The sequence below is a fragment of the Myxine glutinosa genome, chromosome 9 (assembly GCF_964187855.1).
Source record: "Myxine glutinosa chromosome 9, kmMyxGlut1.1, whole genome shotgun sequence".
In the NCBI taxonomy this organism is placed as follows: domain Eukaryota; kingdom Metazoa; phylum Chordata; class Myxini; order Myxiniformes; family Myxinidae; genus Myxine; species Myxine glutinosa.
The window spans coordinates 52959134-52980973 of record NC_136269.1 but is presented as its reverse complement, the minus strand read 5'-3'; the positions used below and the strand labels follow the sequence as shown (position 1 = coordinate 52980973).

The window sequence follows — 21840 nt, the reverse complement described above, 5'->3', positions numbered from 1 at the left end:
TTCACTCTGGTTTGCAGCCACCTGCTGTGTACACCTGCTCCCGAACAGCTTGAGCCTGCCATCGCCTGCCACCGTTGTGGGATCTTTTCCTTTTATGTTTTTCCCTGTTGTTGCAAGACAGTCATGTTGTAGGACAGCGATGCCAAGGCAAAACCCAGGCTTAATCGACCACCTTCAGCCAGAACTGCAGTACCAGCACTTAAATTAATTGGCAAATTGGAGCACCAAGTTCATAAGCTAAAATGCTCACAAAGCAATGACATCATTAGAAAACAATCTTGTGCTATTTTTTCCCCCGTGGGTGCTATTTTAAAACCCTTTTAATTGAATGAAATGAATGAATGATCGTTTTAAGGCCATTTTCCCCGCTAGAGCAGGGGTTAGCCTTGTGAGCCCCTCTTGCGAGCCCCTCTTGCGAGCCCCATGACAATCATGGTTCCCTGTTTGAGGCAATTCTTTTATGGCCGGATGCCCTTCCTGACACCAACCCTTGGTCACCTCTTACGATGTGCAGGGATACAGTGTACCTATTCTAGGCTGGGGTACACACCGGGATCATTCATCCCAGTAAGCTGGTACTCAATTTGCCGACCTTGGAAGGATGACAGGTTGATTCAACCCCCCTGGTGTTAATTCAGCGATCGACCAGGATTCGAACCCAGGATCTGAGGATCCCAAGCCGGCACCCTAACCGCTAAGCCAACACCTCTTAATTATCTATCTATAATTCCAGCAATCTCTGTGTGTGTGTGTGTCTGTGTGTCTGTGTGTGTGTGTGTTTGTCTGTGACCGCTGTTTCTCGACAACCACGGGTCCGATATACTTGAAACTTGCCAGGTATATTGCTGGGGACCCGAGGATGTGCCTTTTCAAGGTTTTAAATTAATCGCAGAAGTAGTTACCGAGCTATGTCCAAAAAACGATTCAACCAATCAGAGAGCAGCGAGCTATCACGTGTGCCGAACGTGGCGAACAGACTCTGCCTCGGATGGCACATTTGAGAGCGTATTCATTTATTTCCCGTCGGCAAACTATGTTGGCGTTAAACGATGTTTTAAAACTAATTAAAACTAATTTGCGATTCTTTCGCTTTCCTGCGATATGCGACCTTCCGGAGCTCCTGTGAGAGCGTGCGCCATTACGGATAGTACGGGTACGGGCATGCCATATGTTGGCATTAAACTATGTTTTAAAACTAATTAAAACCATTTCATGTAAATTGGGGGGGGGGGGGGGGATTGTCACTGTACTCGCAAGCCGTTCGCCGTTCGCTTTGGCGTTGCGAATGGACCAAAACATTTCATGGACCAAACCATTTCATGTAAATAGAGGGGGGGGGGTATAATTTTAGATATAGATATAGTACGGGCATGCCCTAGTCTATCTATAATTCCAGTAATCTCTGTGTGTGTGTGTGTGTGTGTTTGTCTGTGTGTCTGTGACCGCTGTTTCTCGACAACCACGGGTCCGATATACTTTAAACTTGCCAGGTATATTGCTGGGGAACCGAGGATGTGCCTTTTCAAGGTTTCATATTAATCGGACAAGTAGTTACCGAGCTATGGCGATTTCTTTACCAAACTCCGCAAGCCGTTCGCTTTGGACCAAACCATTTCATGTAAATAGAGGGGGGGGATTGTCACCGTACTCGCAAGCCGGTCGCTTTGGACCAAACCATTTCATGTAAATAGAGGGGGGGGATATAATTTTAGATATATATATAGTACGGGCATGCCCTAGTACCCTTAATAATCCTAAAGAGGACCCAAATCCGGAAGTTACTGCCGTCGGGAAATTCTGCATTCACTTCCCTTAAAGCTGTTTGACAATGCCACCCTAAATAAACAAATTTAATTTATTCGTATAAATATGTGCAATACAATGATAAACATGTTGCAGAATCGCGGAAAAGATCCACATGCAACAATAAGTTTTAAATCTCATAAATCTTGATAGCTTACTCGATTCAGTCTTGCTTTTTGTCATTTGGAATATGGGGAGCGGTAGCCATGGATTTGCACCACATTGACCAGTTGAGTTGTTTCAAAGAAGTCGAATGCTTGGGTTGGCCTGATCACCCATATAAACCTCTGGCTCATAAGGCAGGGAACTCGGATTCAAAACACGTACGCAAAATGTTTGCCAATTGCCTACTCATGTCCTTGTAATTCACACAAAAGTACATTGATGTATCCTAAGGTTTTCATCCTGAATGTTATATCTGTACAGTCTCTTCCTTAGGTCACTGTCAAAAAAACAAAAATCATTGTTACGTGTTGAACCCTCAACCATTCTATGTCTGTTTGTCTTGATGCCCTGGTGTCCATTTCCATTTTGAAAGCTGGACAAGCTTTGTGGGAATTAAAGGAGTGAGTTTAGACAAATGGAGAAATAACAACAATGTGTCATAGAACAGGATAGATAAGCAAAGACGGATAGGTTAGAGGTACAGACAGGTGTTTTGAGTGGGAGATTTATAAGAATTCGGGAATGTGAAGAACTGAATGAGACAGAGTAGGGTTGCAAAATTCCCGGGAATTTTGATTGCGGTAAATTTCCACCGGGAATATTGGGAATTTTTCGGGAATATTGGGAATTTTCGGAAACTTTCGGAAACTTTGAGAATTTTCACACAATTTGAAATTTTGATGTGAGAAAAAGATGAGGGATATTGGATTAAGGTTCTCTGATGAACTCAATAATGTTTTTTTAAGAAAAAAGAAACATGCTTCAATAGTTTTAGCACTAAAATCACTGATTGTAAGTAATCTAAACATTTTTATTACTTACTGAACTGTGGAACATATCATTACACTTTTTTTTTACGACATGTGTAAAAACAATACACATAATGCCCATGAGTCAACAAGCACTGGAATAGTAGTATACCACATATCGCATGTGATTAAATCTTATTCTTGAAAATCACATTTGTTAAAAGTTACAAACATTTTGAAGTCTTATTCTTGAAAGTTTTTATCTTACAAACATTTTTATCTCAACTGTTTGGGTAAAATGTTCACCCACACAAACAAGGTTAAAATTTGATTGGTCAGTAGAATAATAATAGATGTTGCTTTGAAAATTACCCAGGGAAAATTATTGGCATTCATTAATATATATTAAATAGTTAAAGAGCATATGTTTTGTTTTGCAATTAGCAGCAAGATTGTTAGTGTTTTATACCTCTCCCCCCCCCCCCCTACCCCCCTTCCCACGCCTTGTCCCCCCAAGCCCTCTCCCTCCCACACTACTCCCTGCTCTCAAATGTTGTGTTTGTGTGCTTCCCCTTCTCTCCCCATCTTGTCTTCCGCTCCCTCTTTTTATATATTTTGTTTGTCTGGTTGATTTGTTTATGAAATAAATGTTAGCGCTTTCACGAGCCTCGATTCAGTATACAAAAAAAAAAAAAAAAATTCTTGAATAAAGATTAAGTTGACATAATGAACAACTTGTGAACACGTATAATGGATACATACTTTATATGTCCAGGGTGAAATAACAGCAATCATCTACAGTGCAGATGTTATGTAAACTCAGCCAATAGGAATAGCAGCTCTGAAGGTAAATACAGCAGCTTTATGTCCAACTTGTAGTTGTACTCAACCTTGGAGCTACTTAGTGAACGGAGTGAGGTTTAAAATCAAGAAATGGAAAATCCCACTTTCTGAAATTACTATTCACTGGATGGGGGAATTTCCATGGCTCTGACTGTATCTAATAATTATAGACCTTACAAAATGATAGATGAGAAGGGCGTGTACCAAAATGACACATTCATATTCTTTAAGACAGAGACTTTCCAGACAAATCACAAAGTAAATTTGGGAGCAGTTCACATTACCAGTCATGACATCATCATTTGAAACAAATGTTATCCTGTATACATTGTGTATATAGTGGTACATCATTCGCACATGTCCTATATTTGAGCCAATTAAGCTATATGAAGGCTCTAGCCAGCCCACAAAGCATGTGAAAACTCTTTTATTTACGCGAAGAGTAGTATAGAACACAATAATGTTGTTGCTTTCGAACAAAAATAACATTATTTATCCATTTCTAAGACAAAATGCAAAATTCCCAAAATTTCCAACCCATTGAAAATTCCCGAAACTTTCCATGGAAAGTTTCCAAAATTGCCGGAAAGTTTCCGACCCTTTGCAACCCTAAGACAGAGAGAAAAAAAAGGATAAAGTCAATCAGCATGCTGTCCATATTTGTCTGAGGCCACTTTATCTGCACATTGCCAAGGATGTTAATTTCACTTTCCTTTTTGTTTTCCTTTGCTGGTTACCTGTTCAGAAAATGTGATGCACGTTTACCGGTCTGGAAAACAATACATCATCCCGAGAGAAACGACATGTTTGTTTTCTGGCGACTTCACGACACATTCATGAAAAGTCTATGCTGATTTGACTGCTGGATAATTTGATTGATCAGTAAAAAATACAGTTTCTCGAAACATCTTCCACTACATGTAGATATGAAGCAAGAGATGGTGAGAATCCCACAAAGGTGTTGTGAGCAGCGCATTCATTATTTCTAAAATTGCACTTATCTCTGCGGTGAAAGGTTGTGTGCTGGTTATAATTTCTCAAACAACTCTGAGCTTTGTGAGCAGCCACTTAATTCCACAATTCACTCGATTGTCACGCTTCTTACTTTCATTTCTGATAGTCCCATCTCTTCTGGCCTTCTCCTTAATCATAAAATACACATTTCCTGCTTATATTCCTGTATAATTTTCATGATTTATTTGCTGGTTCCAATTTATTTTGCAATTTCCGATCCTTTTCCCATTTTCATCCCGGTTGGCATGTGCTGTGCTTCGGTAGAGTGACTCGCTAGCATAAGCGTTGGGTGGCATGTCCTGCCTGAATTTTAATTCGACAGACTACTGTGCAACCAATCGCAAGCACGATGCTGCTTCCAGGAGCAAACCTTTCCCTTATAAAGGGGATCATATGAAGGGAATGCATTTAGGATACGATTGCTTGGCTTTTGCAACTTTCCACTACTTAACACAGCTAAAGTAAGAAGAAATATTTTGAGCAAATTCACCTCCTGGTGAGACAAAAGAGGCCTTATCTTTGCTTGACAACTTGTTGACATGAATGCACCCGATCTCATAAAGATCTCAAGTTAAGCAGAGTTAAGACACAATTAGTACTTGGATGGGAGACCTCAATGTAAGACAGGTAGGCATTCTAGACTGAGGTTGGCCAGGATTTTGTAGTGTACGCACCTCTGAGCTGTCTGGTTATGGACTTGTTCCCCCATTAATATAAATGTGGTCCCACTTTAGAACTGGAAAGCATTCAGATGAGTCTGTAAATCTGGCTTCCTGAAATTTGAAGATTTATTCTTGACAAGCAGATACACCCTCAAGGTTGGGTGAGGGATATAATATGGGAAATCATAGGATCGAGGGTAATAGAACAGCAACAACAACTGTGCCGTGATGAACGGATTAAATGGAGACAACTACAATCCAACAACAATTTCGTAATGGTTGGGCTTGAAACCCTGCCGTGATGTATGTGATATGCAGAACCGTGAGACATTTAACCTTTAATATATAAATGGAGGGAAACTATGTGTGTATATATCATCTATTCCTCCAAGAGGATTGACCAACAAAGCTGAAACTTTCAGGGATTAATGACGGCACCCTTAAGTTGTGCCTGTGCACATTTCGTTTAATTCCATCAAATTTTGAAGAATTTTTTTTTTTTTGCTCACCTTGGCATTTTCTTCCATTGTGGGGAGGGTGGTGCAATTGTTATTATCCAAGCTAAATAACCACGTGTTATATATGCACATAAGCAGTGTGTATGTTTTTGCTTCATATATGTAACACGGTTTATTTTTTATTTTTGAGAGTGATTGAGGCAGCGGTCTGTTGCCTATACACCTCCCAAATAAAGTGATGTGTCAGAATGACATGCTGGACGCTTAGAAGGAGACCACCCATAGCGTGAATACTCTGCTAGTAATCCTCAGGGGCATCAGGAGGGGGTAATTGGGGGTGGGGGGTTCACTGCTTCGGGGCTCGGGGTCCGTTGAGGGGCCCGAGCTTCTCCTCTATTTTTTTTTAAACAGTACAGTGAAACCCCTCATTGGCTCATCCTCATTTCCTCATCGTTATATTTAAACCCAGAAGCCGATTTCGCTTTCCTTGCCAGCTTTATTGCCGGAAACAAAACAACATTTAACGCTGTTAATCTATATATAATGGAGCAAGTGTTTATTTATGTATGTTCACTCTTCACCCATTTGTTGGACAGCTGACTTGACGCCACCCACAATTGTAACCTGAAATACTTAACCTAAAGTACCCAGAGGGCCAAAAGACCCCCCCCAAAAGACCCCCCACCCACACCTCCCGAGTACCCAAAAGACCCAGAGGAACCAAAAGACCCCAAAGACCAAAAAGACTGAAAAGACCCTGAAGACCTAAAAGACTGAAAAGACCCAATGGACACCAAAGACCCAAAAGACCCCGAAGATCTAAAAGACCCCAAAGACCAAGAATATTTCAAAGACCGTTAACAACCCAGAACACCCAAAATACTCCAAAGACCCTTAAAGACCCAAAAGATCCCAAAGACCCAAAATACCCCAAAGACCGAAAATACTGAAAAGACAAAAATATCCCAAAGACCCTTAAAGACCCAAAAGGTTAAAAAGACCCAAAGACCCAATTGACTCCAAAGACCCAAAATACAACAAAGACCCTTAAAGATCTGGAAGACCAAAATACCCCAAAGACTGAAAAGATCCCAAAGACCCAAAATATCCAAAATATCGTTGAAGTCCCCCAAAAAACCCAAATAATGAAAAGACCCCAAGAACTGAAAAGACCCCAAAGACTGAAAAGACCCTGAAAACCCTCAAGACCCAAAAGACTGAAAATATCCTGAGGACCCAAAAGACCCTTAAAGGGGAACCCAAACGCAATTTTTTTTCTTCTGAAAAACCATTGGCAATCAATAATCACGGTCTAATTTAAAGGGATTTTATTGATTTATTTGCCAATCACAAAGTGCTGAAAAAAACCTCAGATGTCGATTTTCGAGATGGTGAACTCGCCGTGATCCTGCCGGCGACAGAACATAGAGAAACGCTGCATTGTGAGCTCGAATTCCGATACTGATTGGGGATGATGAAGGCGGGGGGGGGGGGGGGCGGCATGTGGGGTGGTCGTGGGTATTGTTAGCTAGGGTGATAGTTGATAGGGGATTGTGAGGGGATGGTGGAGTGGGGTGAGGGGTGTGAGGTGGTCATGGGTATTGTTAGCAAGGGTGATGGTTGATGGGGGACTGTGGGGAAAAGGTGGAGTGGGGAGAGGGGTGTAGGATTGTTATGGGTATTGTTAGGTGTGGTGATGGTTGATAGGGGATTGTGGGGGAGAAGGTGGAGTGGGGGGAGGGATGTGGTGTGGTCATGGGTTTTGTTAGCTAGGGTGACGGTTGAAGCGGGAATGGTGGAGCGGAAGGAGGAGGGGGGGGGGGGGGGGGAGAGGGAAGTGTGGGTTGGTTGCGGGTACTGTTAGCTAGAGTGATGGTTGATGTTTTTTTGTTTTTTTTCTGGAAAATTGAGATCCCTCAAAAACCAAGGCCACCTAATTTGAACAGAAATCAGAAAGAGCAATATTACCAAAGGAAATCATCAAGAAATCTAAGTCAAAGCTGTTGTGTCAGCAGAAAATATCCGATGGCCGAAAAATGTGTTGCACTGCTTGGAATAAGATCGCCCGTAGGGCAGGTACTTTGCTAGTAATAATAATGATAATAATAACATGAGTTCCCCTACAAGGAACTTTAAATCAGGAGGATGGATCCTGCCCTATAAAGTGGTGAGAGATTCGATGGGAAACTAAAACAGACACAGACTAGATCGGCACTCAGTAGAGAGCATACCTTCATCAGGTGAAAAGTCTACGTTTTGCATCCCAGGGTAGACCAGATAATCACAATACAGAATCACATTTAATCAAAATCATCCATCCACAACTTTTTTTTTTAGATATGCTGCTATCTGTTGGTTTTAGCCTTTTCACTCAATGGTGAAGAACTACTTAAAAAATTAAAGAACTCAAATCCGAAACCATATTCAGATATTCACCAAAATCGAATCGAATCGTCCTTGTCACACACACAACCTGTCAAACAAGTTTCGTCCAAATCCATCCGCAACTTTTTGAGATATTCTGCTATGTATCGTTTTTAGCCCCATCTCCCATTGGTGAAGAATCACAAAAAATATAGTACCCGGATCAGAATCCGGATGTTCACCAAAATGTAATCATTTCGTCGTTGTCACATACGCCACCTCTCTGCCAAGTTTCGTCCGAATCCATCCAAAACATTTTGAGATACTTTGTTCACAAACAGACAGACAAACGGACAAACAGACAGATGGGTGAAAACAAAACCTCCATCCACCTTTGGTGGCGGAGGTAAAAAGAACATTCCTTTCATTCTTCATGTATTATACAGTTATTATTATTTCGCAGTCACAATAATACAAGCATTGGAGAATATGCAGGGTGAATAGGCCTGTCGAAACTCGCCTCAATTCATTGTAAGGTTGCAGAAAATAAATCGAGCTTTACAACAATGACTAATTTGTGACAATTTCACCTCCACCCTCGATAGCCTGGCACCTGGGAATGAATGAGATGATATTACGAATGTATTTGACTGCAATTCCTTCGATCCATACCCACAACAAAGAGGTATGAGGCTCAATCAATGTTCTTGGCCCCTTTTCAACATATTTTCTGCCAACATTGCTCCAGAAATTCTCAATTGGGTTGAGATGAGGGTCGTTTCCTGGCAAAACATGTTCCGTCTGCCAGCATCATATCGGTAGTCTTTCACCGTAATAGCGAGAATGTGCATCAATCAAGTTGAAAAAATGCATCATTGTAACAAAAATAGTATAAAATGACAAAATGCTCTCACTTATATTGAATTAAATGTCATAGCACTCGCCATGTGGTTTGGAGCACAATTATGTTGGGACATTCAGATTCCAACCCCTCCAAAGTGATCCCATATTGTAAGCTTTAACTGATCTTCCAGGACTTGGATGTAGTTCTAAACCTTCGCAGTGCCAGACGAAGGTAAAGATGGCCCATACCATGGCTGGATAGACACACCCTTAACATGTTGGACATTACCACTTAAGATGAAATTCCTCTCCCATACATTGTTGGACTCATAGCTGCCTGCCTCAGCCATACAGGTTAAACTTTTTCGATTATGAGAATGTATCTTGAGTCCCACATTCTGCTAATCTGCTTGTTCCATAGCACATTTCAGGTGGGCCAGCCTCAATTATTTTGATTTTTTTAAGAAGCGGCTTATTTTGAGGCCTAAGGGGCATGACATACCTGTCCACAACATATTCTGTACTTATTAATATGTCCACAACATAATCTGTACTGTCCACAATATAGTCGGGCTGCTTACATTCACCCAAGTATGGTCTTCCAAAGCCCGCTTCAGTTGACTTGATGATGCTGGTCTATCCTTGAGGCACAGGTGCTTCAACAGTTCATCTTCTGAAGTATCCAGCACAACAGTGTCAGAGGTAATGCACAATTGCCTTTGAACTGTCTATTCATTCAACCTGAATATAAACTGTTGTATTGGTGCTTGACAGTCAGGGAGTGGAATCAATGAGTGTTCCGTCTGTCTGATGGACAGCTTGTGACCCTTCTGCTGGCATTGATCATTTGTGTACATTAGACATCCCATGGTGTCTATCGACAAAGAGTAGGTGAGTTATCACTAGCAGCCTTGCCAAAGTCCATATTTCTGCCTCAACCAACTGTCGGGCTCATGCCGTTTAATGGTTGTCCTTGAAACACTCGTAGTATGTCAACGGTGACCTCTTGGGATATGGTATTACTCCATATACAATGGTTTTGCAATCATCCTTCAATGAACTTAACCAGTCCATCAGGCTTGGAAATACACACATCTTCTGAAATTGTGGAACCTCTCTTTTGTGTTCTTCCCTTTTGTTGAAGCCACAGTCGAATGCTTCAATTTCACTTGTGATGCAATTTGTCTTGTAGCAAGTCCCTCTGCACTCAAGAAACAATTACAGCCTTCTTTGGTGGTGTCTCTCATTTCTAATTTCTAGTCCATTTAAATATGATGCCATTTTGCAAATATTGCATCAGCCAACAGACAGGTATTGGCTTCCTGGTCTTATCGCCAATTTATTTTCATACAATTCTGATAAGAACATGAATTGACCTCAGTCTAGTCAATAAGACGAGTGAAGCATGCATGTTTTTTTTTCTCCGATTGTAATTGTAAGTGCGGTGTCAGTATTTAGGAGTATAAGATGAGAGAATTGAGAGATTGGTGTGAGCGAATGCGTGTTAGGGACGGAGATTCAATTCCTAATTTGTTCATTATTGAGGCAAAGCTGTACCATGCAGTGTCCCTGCACATTAGAGCAGGGATTTGTAATTTGTTCAAGGTTCCGGTGATAATTCGCCTTCTCTTCGTGAAAGACACCGTGGGGTCTTTTAATTCCAACCGGCTAATGCTAGCAGACGAGACATGCATTGAATGCCTTACCTGATTCACTGTGCACACGTTGATGAATTGCCCTCCCCGTGAAATACCTGGATGACAGTTTATAGATGGGTTGAGAGGCAAGCCCAGGCTAGACAGCTCAGATGTGAGTGGAGATACTTCTAAGCTATCCTGTCAGCCATATTTATCGATTAAGGTAATAGGATAGGGATTTAAATAAATGTGATAGCTTCTCTTAAGTATTAATATTCCCATTATATGAAAATATACATTTAAAATTACAAAAATACAAACAAGAAGACGTCATGCGGAGCACGATACTTGCAAAATACGTCCCCCCCCCCTCCCCAAGAAAATAAAAAAAATTCAATTGATACAGCAAATTGTCCATTTCAGCAAGATTAAAATTGACAATTTTGATCAAAGCTCGGGTCAATAGGAAGAAAAGTGACAATTTTTCAGTTGAAAAATGATGATTTTGGAAGGTTGACCTTGAGTTGACCTTTGATCTTTTGACCTCAAAAATAGTTGGTTTCCCTATTTAGTGACTCAATGTGCAAATGCTGTTCAATTTTCGAGTCAATCGGTTGAGAATTGACGGCTTTTTAGATGAAAATTGATGATTTTAAAAATTTGACCTCGAGTTGACCTTTGACCTTTTAACCTAAAAAATAGTATGTTTCCCAATTTTGTGACTCGATATGCAAATGCTGTTCAATTGCCAAGTCAATCGGTTGAGAATTGACGGCTTTTTAGTTGAAAATTTATGATTTTTAAAATTTGACCTTAGGTTGACCTTTGACCTTTTGACCTCAAAAATAGTATGTTTCCCAATTTAGTGACTTGATATACAAATGCTATTCAATTTTCAAGTCAATCGGATTTAAAATGGCGATTTTAGAAATTTGACCTCCAGATGACCTTTGACCTTTGACCTCAAAATGAATAGGCTTCTCAATTGGGACGACTTATACAACGTGGTGAAGTTTCGTGACGATCGGTTTAGAATTGTGACCTGTAGGCCGGTGACAAACAGACAGACAAACAGACAGACAAACAGACAGAACCACAAACGGAAGCGACCAATATACTTGAAAAATCTTCGATTTTGCAAGTAATAAAATGTTAATATGCTGTATATCACAATCGTAATTTGTAGACATACAATCCCCTTGACCCCATCTTGCAACCTTAGGGAGTGGGGGGTGATGTGTACAAGGTGCATACAGGTTGAAACATGGCGTCAGGGGGATACATGTATGTGATAAATTTATGGCCCTTAATTTAACATTGGTCTTACATTTAAATATTCGCACAATAATCCTTGAACTTTAACCTTAGATTTTGTATTTTGGGAGTACCTGTATAACAGTGCATGCGTTTGATACCTGGAGCTGATTGTAAGGCAAAACATACTTTATCAAAGAAAGTAATATTCAAATCAGAAATTTGTCTCATGTATTATGAACAGACTATCTGAGCCCATAACATAAGTGTGGTTTATGGCAACAACTATCAGATGCAAACGAGGGTTACAATGCCCAGGGGCGCGGCGGAAAAAGAATGAGCAACTTTAAATTCTGAATATTTTCCAACAGGCAATGGTGGAGGAAAAGCATCAGGCAGAGAGCTAGGCATTGGCTGCCATGTTGGTGCTTGTGCTGGGCCTGGGAATGGCAATGGCTTGGGCCAAGGATGGGCAGGACGAAGGCGGGCTGGTGGGAAATCACCCAGGTGAGGTCAACTAGATTTGGCTTCCATCGTTTTGTGCCTTCATGCATGTGAGGCTTTCGTTGGCTTCATTTGATATGTTTGTGGCATGATATTGTCTGTAAACAATCATTAAAAAGCAAGATTTCACTATCATTACCATCATTTTCATATATATTATCATTATTTTCATAATAGTTTTCATTATCGAGCTATATTTGATGCATCTCTCAGTAATTGGCATTTACTTATCAGGTTTGTTATGCTCAATGGAACACATTGTTTTTCACAAATTATAGTATCGGACTGAGAGGTTTTCGACTCATGCTGTGTACTTTCTCCTCGCAAAGGTCATGGGTCATACACTGGTGATACATAAACACTGGCAATACACACACAAATCTTTGTGTACCATGACATTTACTGTATCACCTCCACATGTTTCTCACATGTAATTAATGTAATCACACATGTTGTTCTGTATATATTCCGAGATCTTCCATGTTCCAGCACCTGACTCCCTCGCCATGCTTTCTGCTTGCTATACATATGCACTCATGCCGAGCTGATTTTTCTTCACCCTCTTAATGAAGTTCTCTTTGACATTTCCACTGAAATCTGATGTCAATCAGTCATACATTATGGGAATTTTTTTTCAGCATCTCCTCCTCCAATATATTCTCGGAAACTCTTCTTTTTATAATTAACCTTTCCCAAAGTTCACTTTCTGCAACATTATGACCCCTACCATCAATGAGAATTGATCTTGAGACCACATACCTAAACTGGCCTCCAAAAGCAGGTCACTACTACCACTACTGCGACGACTACTACTACTACTACTACTACTACTACTACTACTACTACGACTACTACTACTACTACTCTTTAACACCCCTTTAATAGCCCCAATTATTCCCATCTTCTTGTGAAGTCAGCATTTCACGAACCAGCTGGCCAGGCCTGGCAATCAAGTGGAGCTAGCTCGGGTAGGAATGGAATTTGGCCGGAAATCAGGTACCTGCTACAACAAATTTGCCGTGGTTTCTGGGCATCCTTCTCCTGGTTCACAATGCAGTTTTCATCGATTATGCATCACTACTTTGCCAATGTTTGCAGCCTCCAAGGCTCAGGCCTTCTAATGTGAGGTCCAAAACCTTTGACATTTATGAAACTTCTTCCAGAGATTAAAGGGTCGGCTTGGCATTCTAACAATTATTTTAGGTATTGTCATGACTATAATCTTATTTTGTATCAACTGCTGCTTTTGCTATTTTGTCATTTATTGCATTAATCTATCTATAATTCCAGTAATCTCTGTACGTCTGTACGTTTGTACGTCTGTTTGTCTGTGACCGCTGTTTCTCGACAACCACGGGTCCGATATACTTTTAACTTGCCAGGTATATTGCTGGGGACCCGAGGATGTGCCTTTTCAAGGTTTCATATTAATCGGACAATTACTTACCGAGCTATGTCCAAAAAACGATTCAACCAATCAGAGAGCAGCGAACGATCGCGTGTGCCGAACGTGGAGGACACACTCTGCCTCGGATGGCACATTTGAGAGCGTATTCATTTATTTCACGTTTGCAAACTATGTTGGCGTTAAACTATGTTTTAAAACTAATAAAACCGAATTTGCGATTCATTCGCTTTCCTGCGCGTTTGTGCACGCGATGGCGATTTCTTTACCAAACTCCGGAAGCCGTTCGCTTTGGACCAAACCATTGCATGTAAATAGAGGGGGGGGATTGTCACCGTACTCGCAAGCCGTTCGCTTTGGACCAAACCATTTCATGTAAATAGAGGGGGGGGATATAATTTTAGATATAGATATAGTACGGGCAATGCCCTAGTCTATCTATAATTCCAGTAATCTCTGTACGTTTGTTTGTCTGTGACCGCTGTTTCTCGACAACCACGGGTCCGATATACTTTAAACTTGCCAGGTATATTGCTGGGGACCCGAGGATGTGCCTTTTCAAGGTTTCATATTAATCGGACAATTACTTACCGAGCTATGTCCAAAAAACGATTCAACCAATCAGAGAGCAGCGAGCTATCGCGTGTGCCGAACGTGGCGGACACACTCTGCCTCGGATGGCACATTTGAGAGCGTATTCATTTATTTCACGTTTGCAAACTATGTTGGCGCTATGTTGGCGTTAAACTATGTTTTAAAACTAATAAAAACGAATTTGCGATTCATCGTAACTGCGATATACGACCTTCCTCCGGCAGCCAATCACCCATCAGCCAAAGACCTCACTTCCCGCAGCCAATCACGGAACACGTTGTTGCTTTGGACCAAACCATTTCATGTAAATAGAGGGGGGGGGATATAATTTTAGATATAGATATAGTACGGGCATGCCCTAGTCTATCTATAATTCCACTAATCTCTGTGTGTGTGTATGTTTGTTTGTGACCGCTGTTTCTCGACAACCACGGGTCCGATATACTTTAAACTTGCCAGGTATATTGCTGGGGACCCGAGGATGTGCCTTTTCAAGGTTTCATATTAATCGGACAAGTAGTTACCGAGCTATGGCGATTTAGCCGTTCGCCGTTCGCTTTGGCGTTGCGAATGGACCAAACCATTTCATGTAAATAGAGGGGGGGGGGGGGTTCTGTGGTCGTTGCGAATGGACCAAACCATTTCATGTAAATAGAGGGGGGGGATTGTCACTGTACTCGCAAGCCGTTCGCCGTTCGCTTTGGCGTTGCGAATGGACCAAAACATTTCATGGACCAAACCATTTCATGTAAATAGAGGGGGGGGGGATTGTCACCGTACTCGCACCCACGTACCCACGTACCCACGTACGGGCATTGCACCCACGTACGGGCATGCCCTAGTATATATAAGTTGCCCAACATCAATCAGGTAAGCTCCTGTTTTTCAACCGCTTCATTGCTTCTGTTTTTTTTTTTGTTTGTTTTTTTTTTGTATACTGAATCGAGGCTCGTGAAAGAGCTAACATTTATTTCACAAACAAATCAACCAGACAAACAAAACTCACAAAAAGAGGGAGCGGAAGACAAGATGGGGAGAGAAGGGGAAGCACACAACCACAACATTTGAGAGCAGGGAGAAGTGTGGGAGGGAGAGGGCTTAGGGGCAGGAGGCGTGGGAAGGGGGGGGGGGGGAGAGGTATAAAACACAAGGGGACCGAAATTATCGGGGGTAGAAAAGATCAAGGTTTTGGATGGGGGAGGATAAGAGATGGTGGTGAACAGCTGTTTTAAAGACCTGGAGGGTGGAGTGGGATTGAAGAGAGTGAGGGAGTTTGTTCCAGAGGCCGGAGAAAAGAGGAATGAAGGAGTGAAGGTGAGCAGAAAGTCTTGATTTTGGCAGTTTAACCATAAGAGGGTTGCAGGCAGATCTTGTGCGACCTGTAGGAATATTTGGGGGACAGAGCCCAGAGAGAGCTGGGGGGGCAAGGCCAGAGAGGAGTCGGTAGAAGACGGAAAGACCACCAACCTGAATGCGGTGAGTGAGTGAAAGGCCCTTGAAGTTAGCTTCATCGCCGGAGATTCCAATGATTCTGAACGCTTTGGTTTCAACAGCGTGAAGACGAGCTAGGTGTGAGGCAGGAGCACCAGACCAGAGGGGAGAGCAGTATTCCATAGAGCTGCGGATGAAAGCCTTGCATGTGGTGAGGAGCTCAGGTGTGCCAAGGAAGGACTTCGCACGACGGAGGATGCCCAGTCGGCGACTGGCTTTGGAGGCCAGATTTGAAATGTGGTTTTCCCAGGAAAGATCATGGCAAATAGTGAGACCCAAAAGCTTGAGTGACAGAACTTCTTGGAGAGGATTATTCAGAAAGTGGATGGGAGGGTTTTCCATTCGGTCTTTTCGGAGAGACATCGTAAGAGTGTGAGATTTATCAGGATTGAAAGACATGTTCCATTTGTTTGCCCAGTCTGTGATTTTGTCCAGGTCTGCAGAGAGTGAGGAGGCTGCAGACTGCCGATCTGAGGGATGAGGAATGGAGCGACAGAGAGTAGAGTCGTCAGCAAAGAGATAGAGAGGATTTTCAAGAGAGTCAGAGACATCATTGATGAAGACCAGAAAAAGCACAGGGCCCAGAACACTACCTTGGGGAACTCCAGCCTGAACAGGAAGAGGAGATGAGAGAAACCCATTCAGGGCCACACGTTGACTACGACCAGAGAGGAAGTCCGCCAGCCATGCGTGGAGATTTCCATGGATACCAAAGGAGGAGGGTTTGGTGAGCAGAGCGGGGTGCCAGACCGTATCAAAGGCACGTGAAATGTCAAGGGAGACAGCTCTAATTTCCTGTTTGGTGTTGAGGACCTCCATCCATTGTTGAGAAAGCAGAAGCAGCATGTCCAGAGTAGAGTGACCAGGTCTGAAACCAAATTGATGATCAGAGATCAAGCCATTGGAGAAGAGGAAAGATTTCATATCTGAAGCAATGATGGATTCCATGACTTTGCTGATAATTGGGAGAAGGCTGATTGGTCTGTAGTTGCAAGGATCTGTTTTTGCACCTTTTTTGTGCAAAGCGGTGATGTTGGCTGATTTCCAAGCAGATGGCAGATGACCTTGAGCAAAAGAGAGGGCGAAGAGAACGGAAAGAGGGAGTGAAAGAGCGGAAGAACATGATTTTAGGACCCGTGGGCTGATGCCGTCAGGACCAGTTGCAGAATCAGAGTCGAGGGTTGACAGAAACTTTTCCACCTTGTCAGGAGGAAAGGACACAGAGTCCAGGAGGAGCTGGGTACGACTGAGTACGGTGGGGACAGAGAGGGATGGGTTTGGGACACAAGATTTGGAGGCAAACACAGAGTTGAGGCATTCAGCTTTTTCACGTGCGGAGTCAGCCGTTAAGCCGTTTGAGGTGAGGGAGGGGATGGAGGGGGAACAAACACCAGAAACGGATTTGACCAGACGCCACCAGGATTTGGAAGAGGGAGACAGATAAGAGAGTTCGGGCTTGAGAACGGTGAGATATTGTTTCCTGGCTCTCCTGAGGGTGGACACACACTTGTTTCGGGCTTTGTGAAAGGAAATGAGATTTCCTTCCGTTGGATTTGCTTTCCAGGAGACGAAAGCAAGTTGTTTCAGTGCAACAGCCTCACCACAAGATTCCGTGTACCATGGACGGGAGGAAGGGTATGACAACTGAAGACGAGATGGGATAAATCTGTGCATGAGAGACAGCAATTTACTTTGAAAGAATTCCCAGGATGAGTTGATGTCAGAGGCGGTAGAGATGGGAGACCAGTCCAGATGATTGATGGCTGCTTGAAGACCGTGCCAGTTGGCCTGAGTGAAATGCCAGACTCGTCGACGCTGAGGAGGCTCTCTGAGAATGGTCAGAGAGATGTCCACTTTGACAAGCACATGATCAGATGAGCCGATTGGAGCAGAAGAAGAGCAGCAGACATTTTCAGGGAAGTTAGTCATAACCAAATCCAGAAGAGAAGATGCTCCGTTGACTGAGATCCGGGTCGGGAAATTGACAGATTGTGTCAGTCCCAGTGAGTCGCAGAAGTCCTTTGCTGAAGAGCCATGGCTGGTGAGAGAGGTACCCACACCCAGCCAACTGGCATGGTGACAATTGAAATCACCACATATGAGGAAGAGAGAGTTGGGATGGGTAGATAGAAGTTGGTCCATATTATCAGACAGCGAGATGTAGATGGAGTCATCACTGTTTGGTGGACGGTACAACACACATATGAACAAAAGGTGGGAGCGAAGGGGAAGCCGTAGCCAAAGGTATTCCTGGGGGTGAGGTGGAGAGAGGACAGTGGAGGGCGAGTGAGGAAGAGAGTTTTTTTTATAAAGATAGCAACCCCACCTCCAGGACGAGGCTCAGGTCTATCATACCGGAGGAGGGAGTAACCTGGGAGAGATACCAAGGCATCAGAGACATCATGAAGGAGGAAAGTTTCTGTTAAGCAGATCACATCTGGTTTGTCAGAAGCAACCTGTATGGAGAGATCAGTCAAGTTTGAGCGAAGGCCCCGGATGTTTGAGGTCCATACCGTTAATGAAGAGGAAGGGGGAGCCTCGGGTACAGAACAGGGGGGGGAGGGGTAGGGTAAGATGTGGAAGAGGAGGAAGAGGTAGGGAGAGCTGTTGAAGGTGTGTCAGAGATTTCAGAGATTTCAGAATAGCTTGGAGAAAGGGAAGAATGGGGCAGACAAAAGGTTTGATGGAGATTAGGTGAGGCACAGTGAGGTGTTATTTGAGGAGGGGGAAGAGCGAGGCAGAAGGTTGGGGGAGATGAAGGTGAAAGTTGGAAGGGGGAAGAAGCAGGGAGGATGCTTTGAGGAGGGGTGAGAGGGGAGTCTAGGAGGGGAGGAGCGAGGGAGAGTCTCGGAGGGGAGGGGTGTGGGGGGAGTTTAGGAGGGGAGGGGTGAGATTGGATTTTGAAAAGTGTACGATTCATGGGAAACGAACATTTTTTGCAAAATGAGTTTGAGACCTTCGAGTCAAAAATACGTTTGAGGTTGCTGAAGGAGGGGTGGAGTTCTGGATAGTTTAGGGAATGTAGAAAGGAGGAACTGTAAGAGATGGTATTATATATATTTTTTGGAATGAATAGATTTGGTGAGCAAGACGAAAGCATCCTTTTGTAGGAAAAGAAGAAAAGGGTGTTATAATATATGAGAGAAAATAGTTGTTCAGGGGAGAGATTATACAGTTCTAACCACGTGATCGCGAACAACGTGAACGAAGAATGAACGAACAAATAAACGAATAAGCCCTGAAAAGGAAATATTTTTTTGGGTTTTTTTTTTTAGAGATATTAAACAAGGAGGAATGGGGTGAATGACTGGGACGAAACAGACAACGAAAATAATTGCAGCGCATTAGACGAATCGCTGAGAGAAAAACAAAACCACAAGGTCAGAGACGGTACGGTAACCTAAGCCTATGAGTACTAGGCCTCAGAATACTCGATACGCATTCACCGACGATTGTGTATACATGTACGAAAAATTAGCACCGAAAATTTTCCAAAAGATACACTTTAGGTACATACACCGAAAGATAGATACAGTCTCGACAAAAACACAATTGTGAAAGATCGCTTAGCTTCGAAAGCGTGAGCGCATGGAACAGCTTCGAAAAGACGTGACCTCGCCGTGATCTCGCGAGATCTTCTCAAATTTCTTATTATTCTCAAATTTCTTATTTTTACAAACTTCTCAAATGCTTATTTTATCTCCTGCAGGATCATCTCCTTTTCTTACTATAATTCACCAAATGTCCGTCCGTCTGTCTGTCTGTCCGTCTGTCCGTTCCCAGGTACCACAAAACGGCTGAACCGATCGCAACAACATTTTGGGTGGGTAATCTTGCGACCCCCTGGAGTAAAATAGGCTATATTGTTTTTCCAATTTCAGCTTTGTGCTCCAGCATTTTCAGGTTTGGATTCCCGCCTAACGTTTTTGTCCCGGGTACCGCAAAAACGGCTGCACCGATGGCAACGATACACCTCCATGCCCGTGGGATTCCCATGGGTGACCCCACTAATATATTGAAATAGGCGAAACCATCTCAAATATGATCTCTCGTACTCACTTATCACCATTTTGATCTTCTCTAGAATTTAGCTTTCAGTAGAAGATTCCGAGTTGCCCCTTACTGCAATTCCCTATTATCTCTCATGCAAGTTTGATAAAGCGTCATAATAATATTTTGAAGACCCATGCAGCTTCTCATTGTTCCAATGGAAGGACAACAGTCTCTGCAGCACTTCACAAATCTAGGCTTTATGGGAGAGTGGCCAGACAGAAGCTACTCATGAGAAAATGGCACATGTCAGCATTCCTAGAGTTTGCAAAAACGCAAGTGAAAAACAGAGTATGAGGCAAAATATTGTGTTGTCTGATGAGACGAAAATTGAACTATTTGGCCTGAATGCAAAGTGCTACATCTGGCGGAAACCAAGCACAGCTCATCGTCCATCTAACACCATCCCTACCATGAAGTATGGTGGTGGGAGCATCATGCTATGGGGATGATTTTCAGCAACAGGGACTGGGAGACTTGTAAGGATAGAGGGAGCAATGAATGGACCTTCCCCAAGTCCAGATGTGCAAAGCTGATGCAGACATACGCAAGAAGACTCGAAGCTGTAATCGCTGCCAAAGGCGCTATTACGAAGTATTGAATCAGAAGGTTGAATACTTATGTAAATTAGATATTTCTGTATTTCATTTATAGTTGCTTTATTAAAATTTCTAAGAAATAAAATCCACTTTCACATTATGGGGTATTATGTGTAGATCAGTGACACAAAATGTCAATGTAATCCATTTTAATTCAGGCTGTAAAACAACAAAATGTGGAAAAAGTCAAGGGGTGTGAATACTTTCTGAAGGCACTGTACATATTAAATACACAGGAAGGATTTGGCATGGTGGGTTAAGGGGTCAGGGTGGGGATAAAGGGGGAGGTGGGGTAGGTGTGGGATTCCATTGACCAAAAAGTGATGATGCGAGGAAAACAGTAATTATTGATGAGAAGAAAGCAGGAAAAATAACAAAGGCTGGATAGTAAAGGAAGGGTTTCAAAATCTTGCCATATTGCACACATAATGTGTAAATGACATCTTTGTTTTGTTTTTATAATTTTTTGCTGCAAGGGCTGAATGAGTAGCCCAGATGATTCACTGTGGCAAACAAACAGCACCTGAGTATTTTTAGCAAAACATTCTGGCGTTTTTGAGACATCAGGCTGAGCCTCAGGGTTGGCTTATTTCCACTGTTGGCAGGTTTGTGGCCTTGAAGTGCTTTTCTATTCTACACATTCTCCTCCTTCCTGCTCACCTCATTGCTGAGCTTCTGCCCCTCCAAGTCACACCCGTTCTACCAGAAACTCTGTGACCCTATTACAATCCCAAAGTCGAAACTAACTGTTCCTGCCATTAATTCGTCCTCCTCTTCTCTCGCATATGGAACCGACATTCCTGAGTCTGTCGTCTTGTGTTTTCCCCTCTAGGTTGTCAAGTCTGCTGTCCACCACCATGTCATGGTCTTTCCCATTTCTGCCTTTGAGTTTTAATACTCCTACTGAGACCCTGTCCCCATTTAATTAGCTGAAACCCCTCAGCTTGTGATGTGGTACATCCATGCATTATTATTGTCCTTTGCCCCACCATGTGTCTCTTGACCCTTTTCCCCCTGTTGTTCTGCTCTTTTATGAGCCTCGATGCAAGAAAGAAAAGTGTGGAATGTTATCGTTTGTCAACAAATGCTTTTGAAAGGAGGTCCTTTCTATTACAACAGAAAGCTGAATGTAACTATTGTTAATGATGGTGGCGACAAGAAAGGCAGCTTTGTCGTGGGCCTTGACATCTGTATAAAGCATATATCTACATTACCGATGCATGGAGTGTTCTCCTTCCCCTCTTGTCATGCTCGATTTAATTCCTCTGAACATGTTCTTGTGGAAGTTGAAAGTGGTAAGAAAGCTACATAAACACCACATACTAATGGTCGCGGAGGCTGACTGGAATCGTCTGTAGTTTGCCTTTGACTCAAGCTAGGCTCTTCTTCAGTTTAATACTTTCAA

At 42.7% G+C, this 21840-nt stretch overlaps 1 protein-coding gene across 5 annotated transcripts in view; it reads left to right on the top strand.

Annotated features, from left to right (window-relative positions):
• LOC137412485 (SLIT and NTRK-like protein 2) overlaps positions 1 to 21840 on the top strand; it is a 267036-nt gene that overhangs the window by 128620 nt on the left and 116576 nt on the right. For 4 of the 5 annotated variants that reach the window (XM_078784342.1, XM_078784338.1, XM_078784339.1 and 1 more), the window contains one exon: positions 12164 to 12299. The exons of the other annotated variant lie outside the window; for it this stretch is intronic. In XM_078784342.1, coding sequence (XP_078640468.1) covers positions 12212 to 12299 — 88 coding nt within the window. In that variant the 5' untranslated portion in view covers positions 12164 to 12211. The remainder of the gene's footprint in view (positions 1 to 12163; positions 12300 to 21840) is intronic. 5 annotated transcript variants of the gene reach the window in all.